Below are 16,361 nucleotides of genomic sequence, written 5' to 3' on the forward strand. Positions count from 1 at the left end.
AGAGACTGAAATAGTAATTTAAAAACTTCCACAAAGAAGGGGCGCCTGGGTGGCACAGCGGTTGAGCGTCTGCCTTCGGCTCAGGGCGTGATCCCGGCGTTATGGGATCGAGCCCCACGTCAGGCTCCTCCGCTATGAGCCTGCCTCTTCCTCTCCCACTCCCCCTGCTTGTGTTCCCTCTCTCGCTGGCTGTCTCTATCTCTGTCGAATAAATAAATAAAATCTTTAAAAAAAAAAAAAAAAAAAAAAAATTTTAAAAAAAAAAAAAAAAAAAAAAAAAAACTTCCACAAAGAAAAGCTTATGCCCACATGGCTTCCCTGTAGAATTCTCCTAAACATTTAAAAAAGAACTAATACCAATTCTTCACAAACTCTTTGAAAAAAGAGAGAGGAAACACTTCTCAAATTATTCTATGAGGCCAGTATTATCCTGATACCAAAATCAGACAAAGACATTATAAGAAAAGTAGGTAAATATATTCTTATGAATACTGACATAAAACTCAACAAAATAGTAGCAAATTAAATCCAGCAACTTATAAAAAGGATGATATACCATCGCTAAGGAGGATTTATCCCAGACATGCAAGGTTGGTTCAACATAAGAAAATCAATGTAATATACCATTATAAAATACAAAAATCTCATGACTATATCAAAAGACCCAGAACAAGCATTTCACAAAATCCAACAAACTGTCTTGACAAAAACTCTCAACAATAGAAGGGAACTTCTTCAAATGGATAAAAGATATCTATGAAAAAACCACAGCCAACGATGAAACACTGAATGCTTTCCTCCACAGATAAGGAACAAGACAGGGATACTCTCACCATTTCTACTCAACATCGTACTGGAGGACAAGAAAAAGAAAGAGAAGGAATCCATATTGGAAAGGAAGAAGTAAAATTTATCTTTTTTGTAGCTCACATGATGTTATGTATAGAAAATTTTAAAGAAGCTACTAAAAACTATTAAAACTAATAAATGAGCTCAGCAAGGTTGGAGGGGGCAGGATCAATATACAACAATTAATTGTATTTCTATATACTTAGAATGAGCAATCTGAAAATGAAACAAAGAAAGCAATTCAATTTATAATAGCACTCAAAAGAATAAAATATTTAGGAATAAATTTAACAAGTGCTAGCCTTTTACACCCAAAACTGTAAGAGAAGTGTTTAAAGAAATTAAATAATACCTAAATAAGTAGAAAGATAACAAGTTTATGGATTGAAAGACTTAATATTGTTAAGGTGGCAACGCTCCCAAATCTGATCTACAGATTCAACAAAATTTCTATAAAAATCCCAACTGATTTTTTTGCTTTTGCAGAAACTGAGAGGCTAATACTACAATTCACATGAAATGTAAAGGGTCCCATATAGCCAAAACAGTGTTAAGACAGACATATACATTGGGGCGCCTGGGTGGCACAGCGGTTAAGCGTCTGCCTTTGGCTCAGGGCGTGATCCCGGCGTTGTGGGATCGAGCCCCACATCAGGCTCCTCTGCTGTGAGCCTGCCTCTTCCTCTCTCACTCCCCTTGTGTTCCCTCTCTCCCTGGCTGTCTCTATCTCTGTCAAATAAATAAATAAAATCTTTAAAAAAAAAAAAAAAAGACAGACATATACATAAATGGAATAGAAATGAGAGTTAACAAATAAACCTATATATATATATATACACACGCACATATATATGTATAATTGAATTGCTTTGTTTCATATATATACATATATATGTGTGTATATATATATATACACACACACACAAAAATAATTGATTTTTGACAAGTATGCCAAGACTGCAGAAAGAACAGTCTCTTCAAGAGGTACTGAGACAACTAGATATTGAAATGCCAAAGAATAAAGCTGAATCCCTACCTCACAACACATAAAAAAATTATCTCAAAATGGATCAATGATCTAAAACTCTAAGACTCTTACAAGAAAACACAGAAGTAAATCTTCATGATCTTGGATTTGGCATATTCTCAGATATGACATTAAAAACTTAAGAAAGAAAAAAATAAATTATACTACATCAAAATTAAATATTTTTGTGCATCAAACAATACTAGCAAGAGAATGAAAAACACAACCTACAGAACTGGAGAAAATATTTGTAAGTCATGTATCTGATAAGGGTTTCCATAAGCAGACTATACAAAGAACTCTTACCACACAGCAGCAAAAAGACAAATAAACCAGTTAAAAAATGGGCAAAGGATTTGAACAGACATTTCTTCAAAGACACACAATTGGCCAACAAAGATATCATAAGATGCTTAATATCACTAGTCAACAGGAAGACGAAAATAAAGACCACAATGAAATACTACTTTACATCCACCAGGGTAGCTATTGTTAAGAAGAGGGGAAAATAACAAGTGTGGGCAAGGATGTGGAGATGCTGGACCCCCATACACTACTGGTAGATATGCCAAATGGTGCAGCTGCTGTGGAGAACAATATGATGGTTTCTCAAAAAGTTAAAACATAAAATTACCATATGACTCAGCAATTCCTCTATATCCAAAGGAACTGAAAATAAGTACTCAAACAAGTATGTGTACATGAATGTTCACAGTAGCACTATTCATAGTAGCAAAAGGTGGACACAACCCAAATGTCAATCAACAGATGAACAGATAAACAAAACGCGGTATATACATACAAAGAAAGATCATTTAGTCATAAAAAGGAATAAAGTACTGATGTGCTATCTGGATGAACTTCAAAAATGAGCTAAGTGAAAGAGGCCAGTCACAAAAGACTACACATTGTATGATTCCTTTTACATATAATGTCCAGAAATAGGCAAATCTATAGAGACAGAAAGTAAATTAGTGGTTGCCTAGGGCTGGGAGGCTTGGGAGGAAATAGAGAAATGTCTAGTAGTGATACAGTCTTTCCTTCCGGGGTGATAAAAATGTTCTGAAATTTATTGTGATAAACAGCTTTGTGAATATATAAAAGCCACTGAATTGTACACTTTAAATGGGTGGATTATGGTATGCAAATGTATCTCAATAAAGTTATTTTAAAAAGTTAATAGCTTATTATTCACACAATATGCTTATACGTACCATCTCACTCAAGGCTTACAATAATCCCAAGGAGGAAGCCGAGGCAGGAAGAAGGTAAGGGACTCGTTCTGATCACCTGGCCAGTGAGTCTGAATTGAGCCTTGACAAATGTCAGTGCTATTTCCACAGATGAGCTACCTTTTATACTACTTGCACCCACCTTAAAAAATAATCTTTTTTCAAGAGGCAGTCCTTAAGTGAAAAACGGAACAACTAAAGATGACATCTCACTACTGGTGCTGCCGGCTATAAAATGGGATGCTAATGGTGTTTCCATAAAAAGACTGTTATTAAGATTAAATGAGATCAATATACTTTCATTTTTAAAAGTTTTTGATTTTATTAAGTAGGCTCCACACCCAGTGTGGAGCCCAACTGGGGGCTTGAACTCACCACTCTGAGATCAAGACCTGAGTTGAGCTCAAAGTCAACGCTTAATTGACTGAGCCACACAGGTGACACTATAGACTTTTGTTAAGTGAAAAGGAGAAAGTTTCTGAGTTACTATATTGCACTGCCTTATAACTAAACAAATGAACTACAAAAAAAAATCTCAATTTTCTGTGAATGGCTCTGAACTTATCATCCCTATAAACATTTCTCTAGTCACTGAAAAACTCACTGACTCAGACAACTGTCTCACTAATATGTGAAATATATAAAAACCAAGTTTGAGATGAGCCATCCATTACTCTCCAGCTACTCTGTGATTTTTTTAAATTTTATTTATTTGTCAGAGAGAGAGAAAAAGAGAGGCACAATCTGGGGGAGGGGCAGGCAGAGAGAGAAGCAGGCTTCCCCACTGAGCAAGGAGCCCGATGCGGAACTCAATCCCAGGACCCTGGGATCATGACCTGAGCTGAAGGCAGACGCTTAACTGACTGAGCCACCAACGCGCCCTTACTCTGTGATTTTATCACAGGGCCCTATTGGCCTCATATAAGAATCTTGTTAAGCTTGCCACAGTTCAGAAATACAAATTTTAAGCCATCCTTAACATCTGGCAACTCCAGCAGTTTCTTCAGTCCTGTTTGTTCCAACATAGTAACCTTGAAAGCATTACACTCAGAACAAATGTCTATTACTTGCTGCTGACTGAAAGCCAAACATTGTCATCCAGGATAACTTACCATACTTAATATATGGTCTCCAAAAGGGACAAACAGGTTCCTAGATGAAATTGAACTAACTGTGGTCAGAGAAAATTCTATTTTTCTTTCACGGTATTAGGTAGGTAGAAAAGGCTCCTAGTTCTGAGGATTATTTTAGTTCTAGAGACAACAAACACATTTATTTCTACTGTAAAATTACGTTATGAGATAAGGAAGAACTTTGGCCATTTAAATATGGCAAAAGTAATTCAGAAAATATTGAAACAGGGCGCCTGGGTGGCTCAGTCAGTTAAACATCTGCCTTTGGCTCAGGTCAGGATCTCATGGTCCTGGGATCAAGTCCCGCATCAGGATCCTTGCTCAGGGGGGAGCCTGCTTCTCCCTCTCTCTCTGTTGCTCCCCCTGCTTGTTCAGTCTCTCTCTGGCAAATAAATAAAATCTTAACCAAAAAAAAAAAAAAAGAGAGAGAAGAAAACACTGAAGCAGCTTTTGACTCTCAAAAGGCAATTTATTAACACCTGAGTTTTCTAAAAAAAAATACAAAAATTATGCTGGAAGGATAGTCAGATACTTAATTCAGAAATTATGAGGTGTTCTAAGTCTTGAATTCTGGGAAGACGGGGCTCCAGATATGAATTCTATCATGAAGGAATTACAACCTTACCTTTTTTTCAACACCTCCCTCTTCTCTATGCGGTTGAACAGTTCTTGCTCTCTCTCCTTCTCTGTCATCTGCTCCAGACGGGCCCGGTCTTCCTCATCGCCCATGAGGTCTTCTCCATAGCCATCATGGAACTCTTCATCTTCTGAGGAAGAGTCTGAGTCGGAACTGGAGGAGGAGCTGTTGCTGTCAGAATCTGACACCTCACCTACAGCAAGGCCCAAACACCAGATTAGGCTCTGCTCCAGAATACTGAGGCCACAGTGATGACCCCACAGTCCTGATAACTACTGCCAGCCCCCTTTTATTGAAGTAAGCTCTATGCCCAATGCAGGGCCTAAATTCACAACCCTGAGATCAAGACCTGAGCTGAGATCAAGAGTCGTACGCTCAACCAACTGAGCCACCCAGGCATTAAGATCCCTAATTCTTAAATAAATCAATTATTATCACGATGGTTGAAAAATGGTGATTTTTAATAATTTCTTCTGTATTTATTAGTTAGCATTTAAAATATTCAATGTTTTAAAGAGTCTTGACACTGAATTCTCAATGAAACTCGATCTTGATAGGATAAAGGGTGATGGAAAAAGACAGTATACATTACAAATGAGTATTAAGTTAAACTTGCAGTTTAATAAGAACTCTGCTTGACTCAATTTAAGCTAACATTCACAGACAATGTGTTAAAACCAGGTTTGGCCAATTCCATACAGGCCTGTTTGCACATAAATGCTATTTCTTAAAAGAAATGTAAGGTTTATCATTCTAGTTCTGGAACGAGTTCACGTTCATCCTAGTGTTAGCAAAAATTCTGGAACTGATTTCAAAATAAGAACATTTTTTCACTGAGTTTTGTATGTGGTTCAAGGATTTTCCTCCTCACAGCCAGACCATGCATGTGTAACCAGGACTGAGCTGAGATGCTAATGCTGGGACTCCTCACAGGTTTGCTGGATAGGCTTTAGGAGCCTCACTAACCCTTTGGAACTGTGTGTTTTTCTTGCTTCATTCAGATTCTCAAAGGATCCATGACCACTGAGAAGGTTATGGACCACTGAAATAAAGGTGGAGGCCATACTGTAACGCAGACCTGCCCCCACCACCCTGACCCATTTCTGACTCTGCAGCTTCAACCTGACAAGTGGGAGTTCACCCCCAGGTCTGGGCCACCTGCTCACCTTCCTCAGGGGCTGAGCTCTCAGCAGAACTGTCTTTATCCGAACTGCCTGAGGAAGCAGTTTTGTTGGCCTGTTTCTTCATGGTTCCTTTCTTCTCTATTTTTCTGGCCTTTCCCTTCTTCTTATTTTTATTGCTCCCAAATGTCCACTACAAGGAGAAAAGAAAAAGGAAAACTGAAACAGGGCCTTTACTGAGAAAAGCTGGAAGAGTCAAGAGTCGAGTGATAGCCATCAAAATGATTACAAGAGTCTCTACTGCTTTCAACCCAAAACAGATATACTGTATACAAAGAAAGATGGATTTTTTCAAACCTTGGTTAAAACTTCGTAAGTTCCAGTTTGTAATTTCTTAGAGATGGTAGATAATGGATATAACAAACATAAAATTTAAATAATGTACTTTTAATCACAACAGAAAAACAAAGCTATGAACCTTATGGCAAGTCAACTGAGCTAACTCACTCAGCTGGTATAGAACACAGCTTCTAAAGTTTCTTGTGACATAGAGGGCAGTCATTGCTAGGGGTTAGTATGTCTGGGTTTCAATACGCAGAAGATGGTTTAGTGCTGGAGTAGGTCCCAGGAAGGCAGGGAATAAAGCTTGTTAGAAGAAAACTGCAGAAAGCACAGGGAGAAAGGATGACCGCCAATCGCTGGCATGGATGGTACCAACTGCAAGAAGGCAGACAGTAAACTACATTATTAAATATATATACATGTGTGCATCTTTTTTTTTTTAACCTGCATATATAACACTACAACATAATGTTTAAATTGGACCATAAACAGGAGATCCTACAGACCTATAAGGAGCTTGCAATTTGGGTTAACAAATAACAGGCAGGCAATACACAATCAAGGCCAATAAAATTGTCTTCATCAAGCACTTTAATTATAAAAATCCAAGACTATATGGTTGTTTTAAAAATTCACAAAAACTATTTGTTATATTGGGGTGCCTGGGTAGTTCAGTGGATTAAGCATCTGACTCTTAGTTTTGGCTCAGGTCATGATCTCAGGGTTGTGAGATCGAGTCCTGTGTCGGGCTCCACACCCAGCACAGCGTCTGGTTAAGACTCTTTCTCCCTCTCCCTCTGCCCCTCATTCCTCTCAAATAAATAAATAAATCTTTAAAAAAAAAAAAGCTGTTAAAAACTACTTGGTTATATTAAACCATACCTCAAATGATAGTTTAACTTGCCAATTTTAGGAGGATGATTTTAGTTGAAAAAACTTTACTTGGGAGCTTTATTTTATGTACTACAAAAAATAATCTTCATCTTTCCAGCATCACATTGAATTATAGATCTAGTACTAACATAAAATTTCTACATCTACTATTTAACAAAAGTACAAAGTCTTTGCTTCTCCTATAATGTGATCATAAATTAATTTCCTACTTCACAATAGTTAAGATCAGAAGTAAATTTATTTTGGAGGGTTTTTTTGGGGGCGGTGGAGGGGTAGTTCTGGCGCAGTTTCTTATGAGCTATTCTTAAAAGCCCACAGTCTTCCAGATTAAAATATTGAAAAATCAGGGGCGCCTGGGTGGCACAGCAGTTAAGCGTCTGCCTTCGGCTCAGGGCGTGATCTCGGCGTTATGGGATCGAGCCCCACATCAGGCTCCTCTGCTATGAGCCTGCTTCTTCCTCTCCCACTCCCCCTGCTTGTGTTCCCTCTCTCGCTGGCTGTCTCTATCTCTGTCGAATAAATAAATAAAATCTTTAAAAAAAAAATAAATAAATAAAAATAAAATATTGAAAAATCAAAGAATTAAAATCCCTTTCACATTTTAATTTACTCTTATTTTTTTAAAAAGATTTGAGAGAGAGAGAAACAAGAGAGCAAGAGAGGAGTGTGCACACTTGCGCACATAAGCAGGGGGAGGAGCAGAAAGAGGGAGACAAGCAGACTCCCTGCAGAGCAGGGAGCTGGATGTGGGGGCTCTACCCCAGGACCCTGGGATCATGACCTGAGCTGAAACCAAGAGTTGGACGCTTAACCGACGGAGCCACCCAGGCGCCCCTACTCTTAGTTATTTTAATTGCCACTTATTTTTGTAGGTAAGAGCTAAGAAGAAGGGAAAAGTGGGGGGGGGGAAGTCACATGTTCAAGAATGATACATTAAATGAGGAAACAGCAACTTTTCTTTTTAAGTGAAATTCTCTCTCAGACTTTAACATTTCAACACCTAGATTACTATTTAGGAAGACATCCCAATGCTTCTCCTCTAATGCCTACTTTTCAACCGCTTCAAATTTTCATCACTCAAGGAAGATAATTTTTTAGGTCAGTTTGAAAGAATCCAAAAGAGGCCAAAGGGTTCAATTTCTTAGTCAATTGAGCTAAAATGTATAAACCTCCCATGCTGACAATGCACATATTTCTACAGGAAATAACCTAAAAAACACCTTTTGTACTGGCTTTGGTTACAAGAAATAGCACAATTACACACATAATAAGTGGTCAGGGTTTATTGGTTGGTTATGAAACCTCTTCCAAACAGGGTGTCTTGGCCCTCTGTACTTCTACCAATGGGAATATGAAAAGGCCGAGAGGGGAAAGGCTGAGCTACCTGCGTCACATGTGTGTTAAGAGTAGCGAGGTCTACTTTTGCTTACAGATTTGGGTTTCTCGTGTGCAACAGTCAATTCTGAACTCCCTAGAAGGGGGGAAAAGTGTCTACGAGAGAAAAAAGACGAATGTTAAAACAAGTCACATAGGAGTCGAATTCAGGAGGTGCCAGGAAGCTACCTGGCTTCCTTATCCTTCCCCCCTTCTACTGCTTCAGTCGGCCACTGCCTGAGCCTAGCAACGGTCACTCATTTGCAGTCTATGCTGTTTATCCCTTGGGGGAGAAGGAGGAAAGATAAGAGTAAAAATAGAAGAAAATACAACGTTTCGACTTCAAAAGGGTTTTCCTCGCTAAATCTGAGTGGGAAAGGAACCTCGTTTTTTTTTCCTTCCAACAGCTTCAAAAGAAATGAGACAATAAAAAGACCTCATCTCCCATGATGCTGACTCAATAGGGTCTGTCGTGCCAGTGGCAAACAAGCAGCATCACGTATATGTGACAGGCTGTTATGGGAATTACAATAATGTACACGACTTCACTTTAAAATACAAATTCTTGGGGGCACCTGGGTGGCTCAGTCGATTAAGTGACTGACTCAATTTCGTTTCGGGTCCTCATGTCAGGATTGAGATCAAACCCTGAGTGGGCTCCAACAGGCTCCCTGCTCAGCAGGGAGTCGGCTGGAGATTTCTCTGCCCCTCCCCTGGCTCATGCTCTCTTTCTCTCTAAAATAAAAATGGATAAGTAGATCTTTAAAAAAAAATAAAAAATACAAATTCTTATGAATATGCCTTTCAGTACTGAGAAGCTGGATTAAGCTGTTTATAAATTTATTTTCTAAAAAAGTATCTTATTTTTTTTTTTTAAGATTTTATTTATTTATTTGACAGAGATAGACACAGCCAGCGAGAGAGGGAACACAAGCAGGGGGAGAGGGAGAGGGAGAAGCAGGCTCACAGCAGAGGAACCTGACGTGGGGCTCGATCCCATAACGCCGGGATCATGCCCTGAGCCGAAGGCAGACGCTTAACCGCTGTGCCACCCAGGCGCCCCAACAGTATCTTATTTTTGATAAACCTTTAAAATCTAATTTTAAAAACAATATATGCTCGTTATGTAAATCTTTGAAAAGATACGAAAGTATTTTTAAAGTTAAAAAAAAAGAATCACTTGGGGGTGCCTGGGTGGCACAGTTGATTAAGTGTCAGACTCTTGGTTTCTGCTCAGGTGGTGATCTCAGGGTCGTGAGATCAAGCCCCATGACAGGCTCCATGCTCAGCATAGTCTACTTGAGACTCTCTCTCCCTTTGCCCCTCCTGTTCATGCTCTCTCCATCTCTCTGAAATAAGTAAATCTTAAAAAAAATTACTTGTATTTCACCACCCAAAGACAATCACTTAAAATTCAGGGGCCAGTTAATTATTATTTATGTGCTATTATTTAACATAGAGAAAGACACTCAAATGAGTTCCAATAATCTTCCAAAGATTTTTTTTTTCTGGAGAATAAATCACATTTATTTTCTGTTTATTTTATTCTATTTTGATTCCAGTATAGTTAACATATAGTGTTACAGTAGTTTCAGATCACATTTGTCATATTTTACTTTTACTCCCGTAAACTACAGGTTCCTGAATGTTTTTGGTCTAAGCACCTATTTGAAATATTTGCCCAGCATCTCTTCTCCCAAGATCATGGTCTGTGATAAACCTTAAAGGACAGGGTCAAAGCTTATGGCAGGTAACATCAATACAGAAATATCTCAATCCAGTTATACAACCCAGAGGTTGCTTCCCTGTCCCTGCAGAAGACTTATTCTGTTGACTCTAAGACAGAAGGTAAATGAATCCTTCTTTCATCACCAGGTATGGTAGTAAATGGAGTCTAAAGAATAAAGGACAGGATTAAAGGAATGCTCTTAGGCTTTCCCCATCCAGCAGAGAGTACAGGAAATGACCTGGCATTTTACTTTATTTTTATTTAAGATTTATTTATTTTAGAGAGAGAGTGCTCCCCCCCCCTTTTTTTTTAAAGATTTTATTTATTTATTTATTTATTTATTTATTTGACAGAGAGAGAGAGAGAGAGAGAGAGAGAGACAGCCAAATAGAGAGGGAACACAAGAGGGGGAGTGGGAGAGGAAGAAGCAGGCTCCCAGCGGAGCAAGGAGCCCGATGCGGGGCTCGATCCCACAATGCCAGGATCACGCCCTGAGCCGAAGGTAGACACTTAATGACTGAGCCACCCAGGCGCCCCAGAGAGAGTGCTCCTGCACACGTGAGCACACACACTCATGAGCTGGGGGAGGTGCAGAGGAAAGGATCTTCAAGCAGACTCCCTGCTGACTATGGAGCCCAAGGCGGGGCTTGATCTCACCACCCATGAGGATCATGACCTGAGCTGAAACCAAGAATCGGACACTTAACCACTCAGGTGCCCCTGACCTGGCATTTTAAAATTTGTTTTGGGAACTGTAACTCTACTGAAAGGCAGGTTCTGTTGTGACCTTGAAAGGGCCACATGGAAGGCAAGCATGAGAAGGTAAGTGCCTGCTGATGGGCATCTGAGTACAAAGGCCAGAGCATCCCCCAGTGAGCCGCTCAAAAACAATCTGGGAAAGGGCAAGGATGCGTTGCCAGTCAAGACTGTTGTACACATGACTTCCTGCTCTCCTGGCATTCTATGTGGAGGCAGGCCCCACAAACCATCGGGGAAGCATCAGGTAGACAAGAAAACCTCAAACAGAGACTGGAAAGATGTGTTCTTAACTACCAAATTAAAAGAGATTAGCACTTTGACTCTCACTGATGTAACAGATACTACAATGGGCAGCATTATCTAATGATACAAGGAGGGTGAGTACTACACAACCCTGTGCCAGCTTGAGTGTGTGGGGGTGGTAGAAGCAGGTCCTACTCTGGGAAGCAGCTGACCTTACTGGTGCCCAGTTGACAGACCGGAAGGAACATGGGGTGGCAAGTAGTAATTTTGGACTTGGGTAGCTTTGAGATGCAGGATTTTGAACATCCTGAGGCAGAAAAGCAAAGAAACTTCAAGATTTCAAAGAGGTTATCTCTAATGGGCAAGGAAGATCATATTCTAGGTCTCAGGATCCAGAGTAGAAACCACAGCAGGGCGGTTACTCTGAAATGAATTTACAAGTAAAATGAAATACATCGAGGTAAGTAGTGTTCAAGAACAGCTGGGCTAGTGATAAACCACACTGGGATTAGGGGTTAAAAGGACTGGAATACAGCCCAAGCCCTTCACCTGATAGTGTTTCCTTATCTGTAAAGTAGGAATAATAATATTACCTTGAGCACCTATCAGGGTAGTTTGAGACTCAAAGGAGACAGAATAAGAGAAGTACACAGAGCACATCAGAAACCGAGAAGTTCTATATAAAGGCAGGATACCATTTTATGATGGGAAAAGGAAATCAGAACCTCTGTTAGCCTGTTTTAATATCATATCTGAAATAGGGGAGTCCAGATGATCTCTATGACCCCTCGGATTTTTAAAGTTGTAGGATTCTTCATGAAGTGAGTGGTATACTAAGCCAAAGCAACTATCAAAAGGATTCTGTAGTCATTATTCTAGACCTTGACAGTGGCCAGCAAAAAGGTATGTGGGGAGGACAGGGTTCCTGATTACGATGTTTTTTCCCTGAAGGTAGAAAAGGGTCAGCAGAGTTGAAGAGTATACGCAATTTAAAAGAATATTAAAGAGTATGAAAGATATGAAAAATATGAGGGATAGCTAAAGAATGAGAGGTAGCTCAGCTTTCTTTTTCTTTCTTTTTCCTTCTACTAGGTAATTAATCAGACAATCACATATATTTAACTGGAAAACACAGAATCCCTACATTTAGTCACAAAAACTTACAGCCTGATTATAGAGACAAAAACAAAAGTGAAACAGCAGTCATACAAAAAAAATGTAAAAGATAATCAGTACCTCCATTCCACTGCTTGGTGGAAGTGTCAGAACGTAAACAAGTTTGAGCAAGTGGTTCATGAAAACCACTACATTTTTCAAAAATTCTTATGATGAGATTTTATGGTCTCTAGATAAATGAGGTGGTACTGTACAGTTACCTACATAGCCAAGAACCAAGATGTTAAAAAAAAAGGGGGGGGGTTGTAAGCAATCCACATCGCTGTTGTTAAAATCAAGTACTAAACCAGAGTATTCTGACCTGAACTGTAGTAGGTCACCTGGGCTCCTGACCCCAGAGATCAGATGCAGGAAGTTGGGAGTAAAGAGACTACCAAAAGAGAACAATGGCCACATCACAGAGGAAAAAGAAAAGGTGTAAAATGCACTGCACACAGCTCAATATTCTGGAAGTTCTTATTTCACAATACAAGAACTGCCATTCATAATCATGACTAAATCAGCAAGAAAAACAACTATATATAATAATACCTACCAAAAAATTTTCCAAGTACAGTGATTTTCTAGATTTTCAAAGATTTAGTTTCAGTACTGGGGTAATTCATCTATGTGTAACATCTTGTTCCAGAAGTATGGTGTGTACAAAAACTCCACTAAACCAATATAAACACAGGGAAATACTAGCTTAGCAGGGAAGGCCTTTCTCGAGAGCTTGTGCTAATTAGGTATCATCTGTATGGTAAAGCAATCACAAAATGCTCTTGGATATCTAGGTCGGCTTCCCGGAGAAGCTGTTACTAAATGAATTTTTAAGTAAAAGTTGTATCATTTTCAAAATGTTCTATTAATAAAAATACTGGAACCAGTAAGAGATAACAGAGTGGGAATAGGAGCACAACTAGATCCAAGTGAGAGAATCTGAAAGATCAGTTAAGAAAAAAAGAGAAGGAAGAAGCCTCAGAAAGAAAGTAGAGCAAAATAAAATGGGGGAAAAGCAAGAGGAGAGCAAAGTTTTCAAAGAGGCAAGTGGGGGCATAATTGCCACCAGGAAGACTGACAGTTCTGGGGAAGAAAAAACAGGTGTGACAAGTACTGAACTACAGGGCTGGGCCACATGCTTTTATTTCTCAAAAATGTTGAAAACAAGACTATACATGAAGCTTTAAAAAAAACCTCTTGCTTAGGCAGAGGGTATTAGAAGATAATCCAGCTGTTTCCTTACTTTGTCTAATGTAGTTTTATTCGATTTTTAACAATTAAAAAAGGGTTTTGGTTTTTCAATGTGATTTTTACTAGTAACAATTACGGAAATTGGGGCTTCCTTCTTATCTAGCTGTAGCTGTTTCTGAGAGATCTACCATGTTTTTTGTGGGTTTTTTTAAAAAAATTTTATTTTTAATTAATTAATTTTTTTAAAAAGATTTTATTTATTGGAGAGAGAACATGAGCCGGGGGAGATGGAGAAGCAGACTCCCTGATGAGCAGGAAGCTGACAGGGGGCTTGATCCCAGGAACCTGAGATCATGACCTGAGCCAAAGGCAAACACTCAACCAACTGAGCCACCCAGGTACCCCAAGGTTTTTAAGTAATCTCTAAACCCAATGTAGGGCTTGAATTCACAACTCCAAGGTCAAGAGTCGTATGCTCCACCAACTGAGCCCCCAGGCGCCTGATCCACCATGTTTTTAAAAAGGATTCTGGGGTGCCTGGATGGCACAATGGGTTAGGCACCCAACTCTTGATTTCGGCTCAGGTCATGATCTTGGAGTCGTGAGATCAAGCCCGGTGTAGGGCTCTGCACTTGGCGAGGAGTCTGCTTGAGATTCTCCCTTTCCCTCCCCTTTACTACACCCCCCTTCACCTGCCCAGCTCGCTTGCTCTCAAATCAATAAATTAAATCTTTAAAAAGGGGGGGGGGCGCCTGGGTGGCTCAGTCGTTAAGAGTCTGCCTTCGGCTCAGGGCGTGATCCCGGCGTTCTGGGATCGAGCCCCACATCAGGCTCCCCTGCTGGGAGCCTGCTTCTTCCTCTCCCACTCCCCCTGCTTGTGTTCCCTCTCTTGCTGGCTGTCTCTCTCTGTGTCAAATAAATAAATAAAATCTCTTAAAAAAAAAAAAAAAAAGGATTCTGAACTACCTGATTTAGGACTCTGTTCTTCCTAACAAATGGACATTTTTGTTTGAGCCATTTTTTTTAAACCCATCGTGTGAATGAGCGGTTGCTAGCTTTCTCCTCCTCCCTATTATTTTTTCTCCCTGCCACTCCTGTTTGCACACTTGGTGGTGTTTTTCCTATCAAATGCTTTCAGGCACAGGAAGTGACAACACCAAAATGCCACATCATAGTCTTATGACCTACCACTGAGGTGTGCTTTCCAATTTCCCAGGCTTGGTCAATGTAACCCTTACAGAAAGAGTCCTGAATCTTATTTTCACATGTGTCCCAAGATACCATCGAGAATAATCTCTTCACCAAAAATAATACACAAGTATATTTTCTTTCATTAAATTTTGGTTTTCCTCCCTGCAAAGATGCTACACATGAAATATCTACTATTCTTTCCCTACTTGAACCTTATGCTTTATGTCCAATGTGCCCAGTTCTCTCTATCTCCCTCTTCTACTGCCCCTGATCAATTAGCTAGATACCTTCTGGCTCTAAACTCAGGGCATGTCTTTCCTTTTAACAAACCACCCATTAGCCTTCTAACTCAGTTGTTCTTGACCAGTTTTCTGTCCTAGCAAATCTGAAGGGACCAATATACTTCTACCAGTATTCATGGCTTACTAATAACAACCGACAATAAAAGAGTGGAAGGGGAGAAGAGCCGGGAGGTGTATTTAAAAAAAAAAAAGTCCAGAGTAGCTTCTGGCACAGAAATTAGATCACAGGGGCACCTGAGTGGCGCAGTCGTTAAGCATCTGCCTTTGGCTCAGGGCGTAATCCCAGCAATCTGGGATCGAGCCCCACACCAGGCTCTCTGCTAGGAGCCTGCTTCTTCCTCTCCCACTCCCCCTGCTTGGGTTCCCTCTCTCGCTGGCTGTCTCTCTCTGTCAAATAAATAAATAAAATCTTTTAAAAAAAGGGGCGCCTGGGTGGCACAGCGGTTAAGCGTCTGCCTTCGGCTCAGGGCGTGATCCCGGCGTTCTAGGATCGAGCCCCACATCAGGCTCCTCCGCTATGAGCCTGCTTCTTCCTCTCCCACTCCCCCTGCTTGTGTTCCCTCTATCGCTGGCTGTCTCTATCTCTGTCGAGTAAATAAATAAAATCTTTAAAAAAAAAAAAAATCTTAAAAAAAAAAAAAAAAGAAATTAGATCATAGACTCCACCTAACTGAGAACTGCAACTTGAACAACCAAATTTCAAAAAGGCTATGTTGTAAGTCATACGGATATAGGCATCATAGGAGGAATCAGAAGACGTAGTAAATTACTTCAGTATGTGGTTTTTACCTACAGAGGTGTATGAACATCACGAGAGAGGGGGGAAAAGAGCAAGAGCCTCTGTCTCAAACTTCACATTCTAAGGATCTTGCAAGTCCCCTACCTACCTTAGAGTACCTTTAAGGCAGCCATAAATCTGAGTTCACAGTAATACCACTGAGTTCTCCAGTAGTTGGCAGGATTTTTTTAAGATTTTAAAAAATTTATTTATTTGTCAGAGAGAGAGAGGGAGCACAAGCAGGGGAGCAGCAGGCAGAGGGAGAAGCAGACTCTGCGCTGAGCAAGTAGCCTGACGCGGGACTTAATCCCACGACCCTGGGATCATGACCTGAGCTCAAGGCAGATGCTTAACTGACTGAGCCACCCAGACGTCCCGAGGATTTTTTTAAAAAAACTATTTTA

General features: G+C 40.0%; 1 protein-coding gene across 1 annotated transcript in view; it reads right to left on the reverse strand.

Annotated features, from left to right (window-relative positions):
- RTF1 (RTF1 homolog, Paf1/RNA polymerase II complex component) overlaps nucleotides 1–16,361 on the reverse strand; it is a 52,115-nt gene that overhangs the window by 18,354 nt on the left and 17,400 nt on the right. Inside the window, exons 3-4 of the mRNA XM_019802082.2 lie at nucleotides 6,045–6,192; nucleotides 4,867–5,071 (exon numbers count right to left, since the gene is read on the reverse strand). Coding sequence (XP_019657641.2) covers nucleotides 4,867–5,071; nucleotides 6,045–6,192 — 353 coding nt within the window. The remainder of the gene's footprint in view (nucleotides 1–4,866; nucleotides 5,072–6,044; nucleotides 6,193–16,361) is intronic.

Source organism: Ailuropoda melanoleuca, chromosome 5 (assembly GCF_002007445.2).
Source record: "Ailuropoda melanoleuca isolate Jingjing chromosome 5, ASM200744v2, whole genome shotgun sequence".
In the NCBI taxonomy this organism is placed as follows: domain Eukaryota; kingdom Metazoa; phylum Chordata; class Mammalia; order Carnivora; family Ursidae; genus Ailuropoda; species Ailuropoda melanoleuca.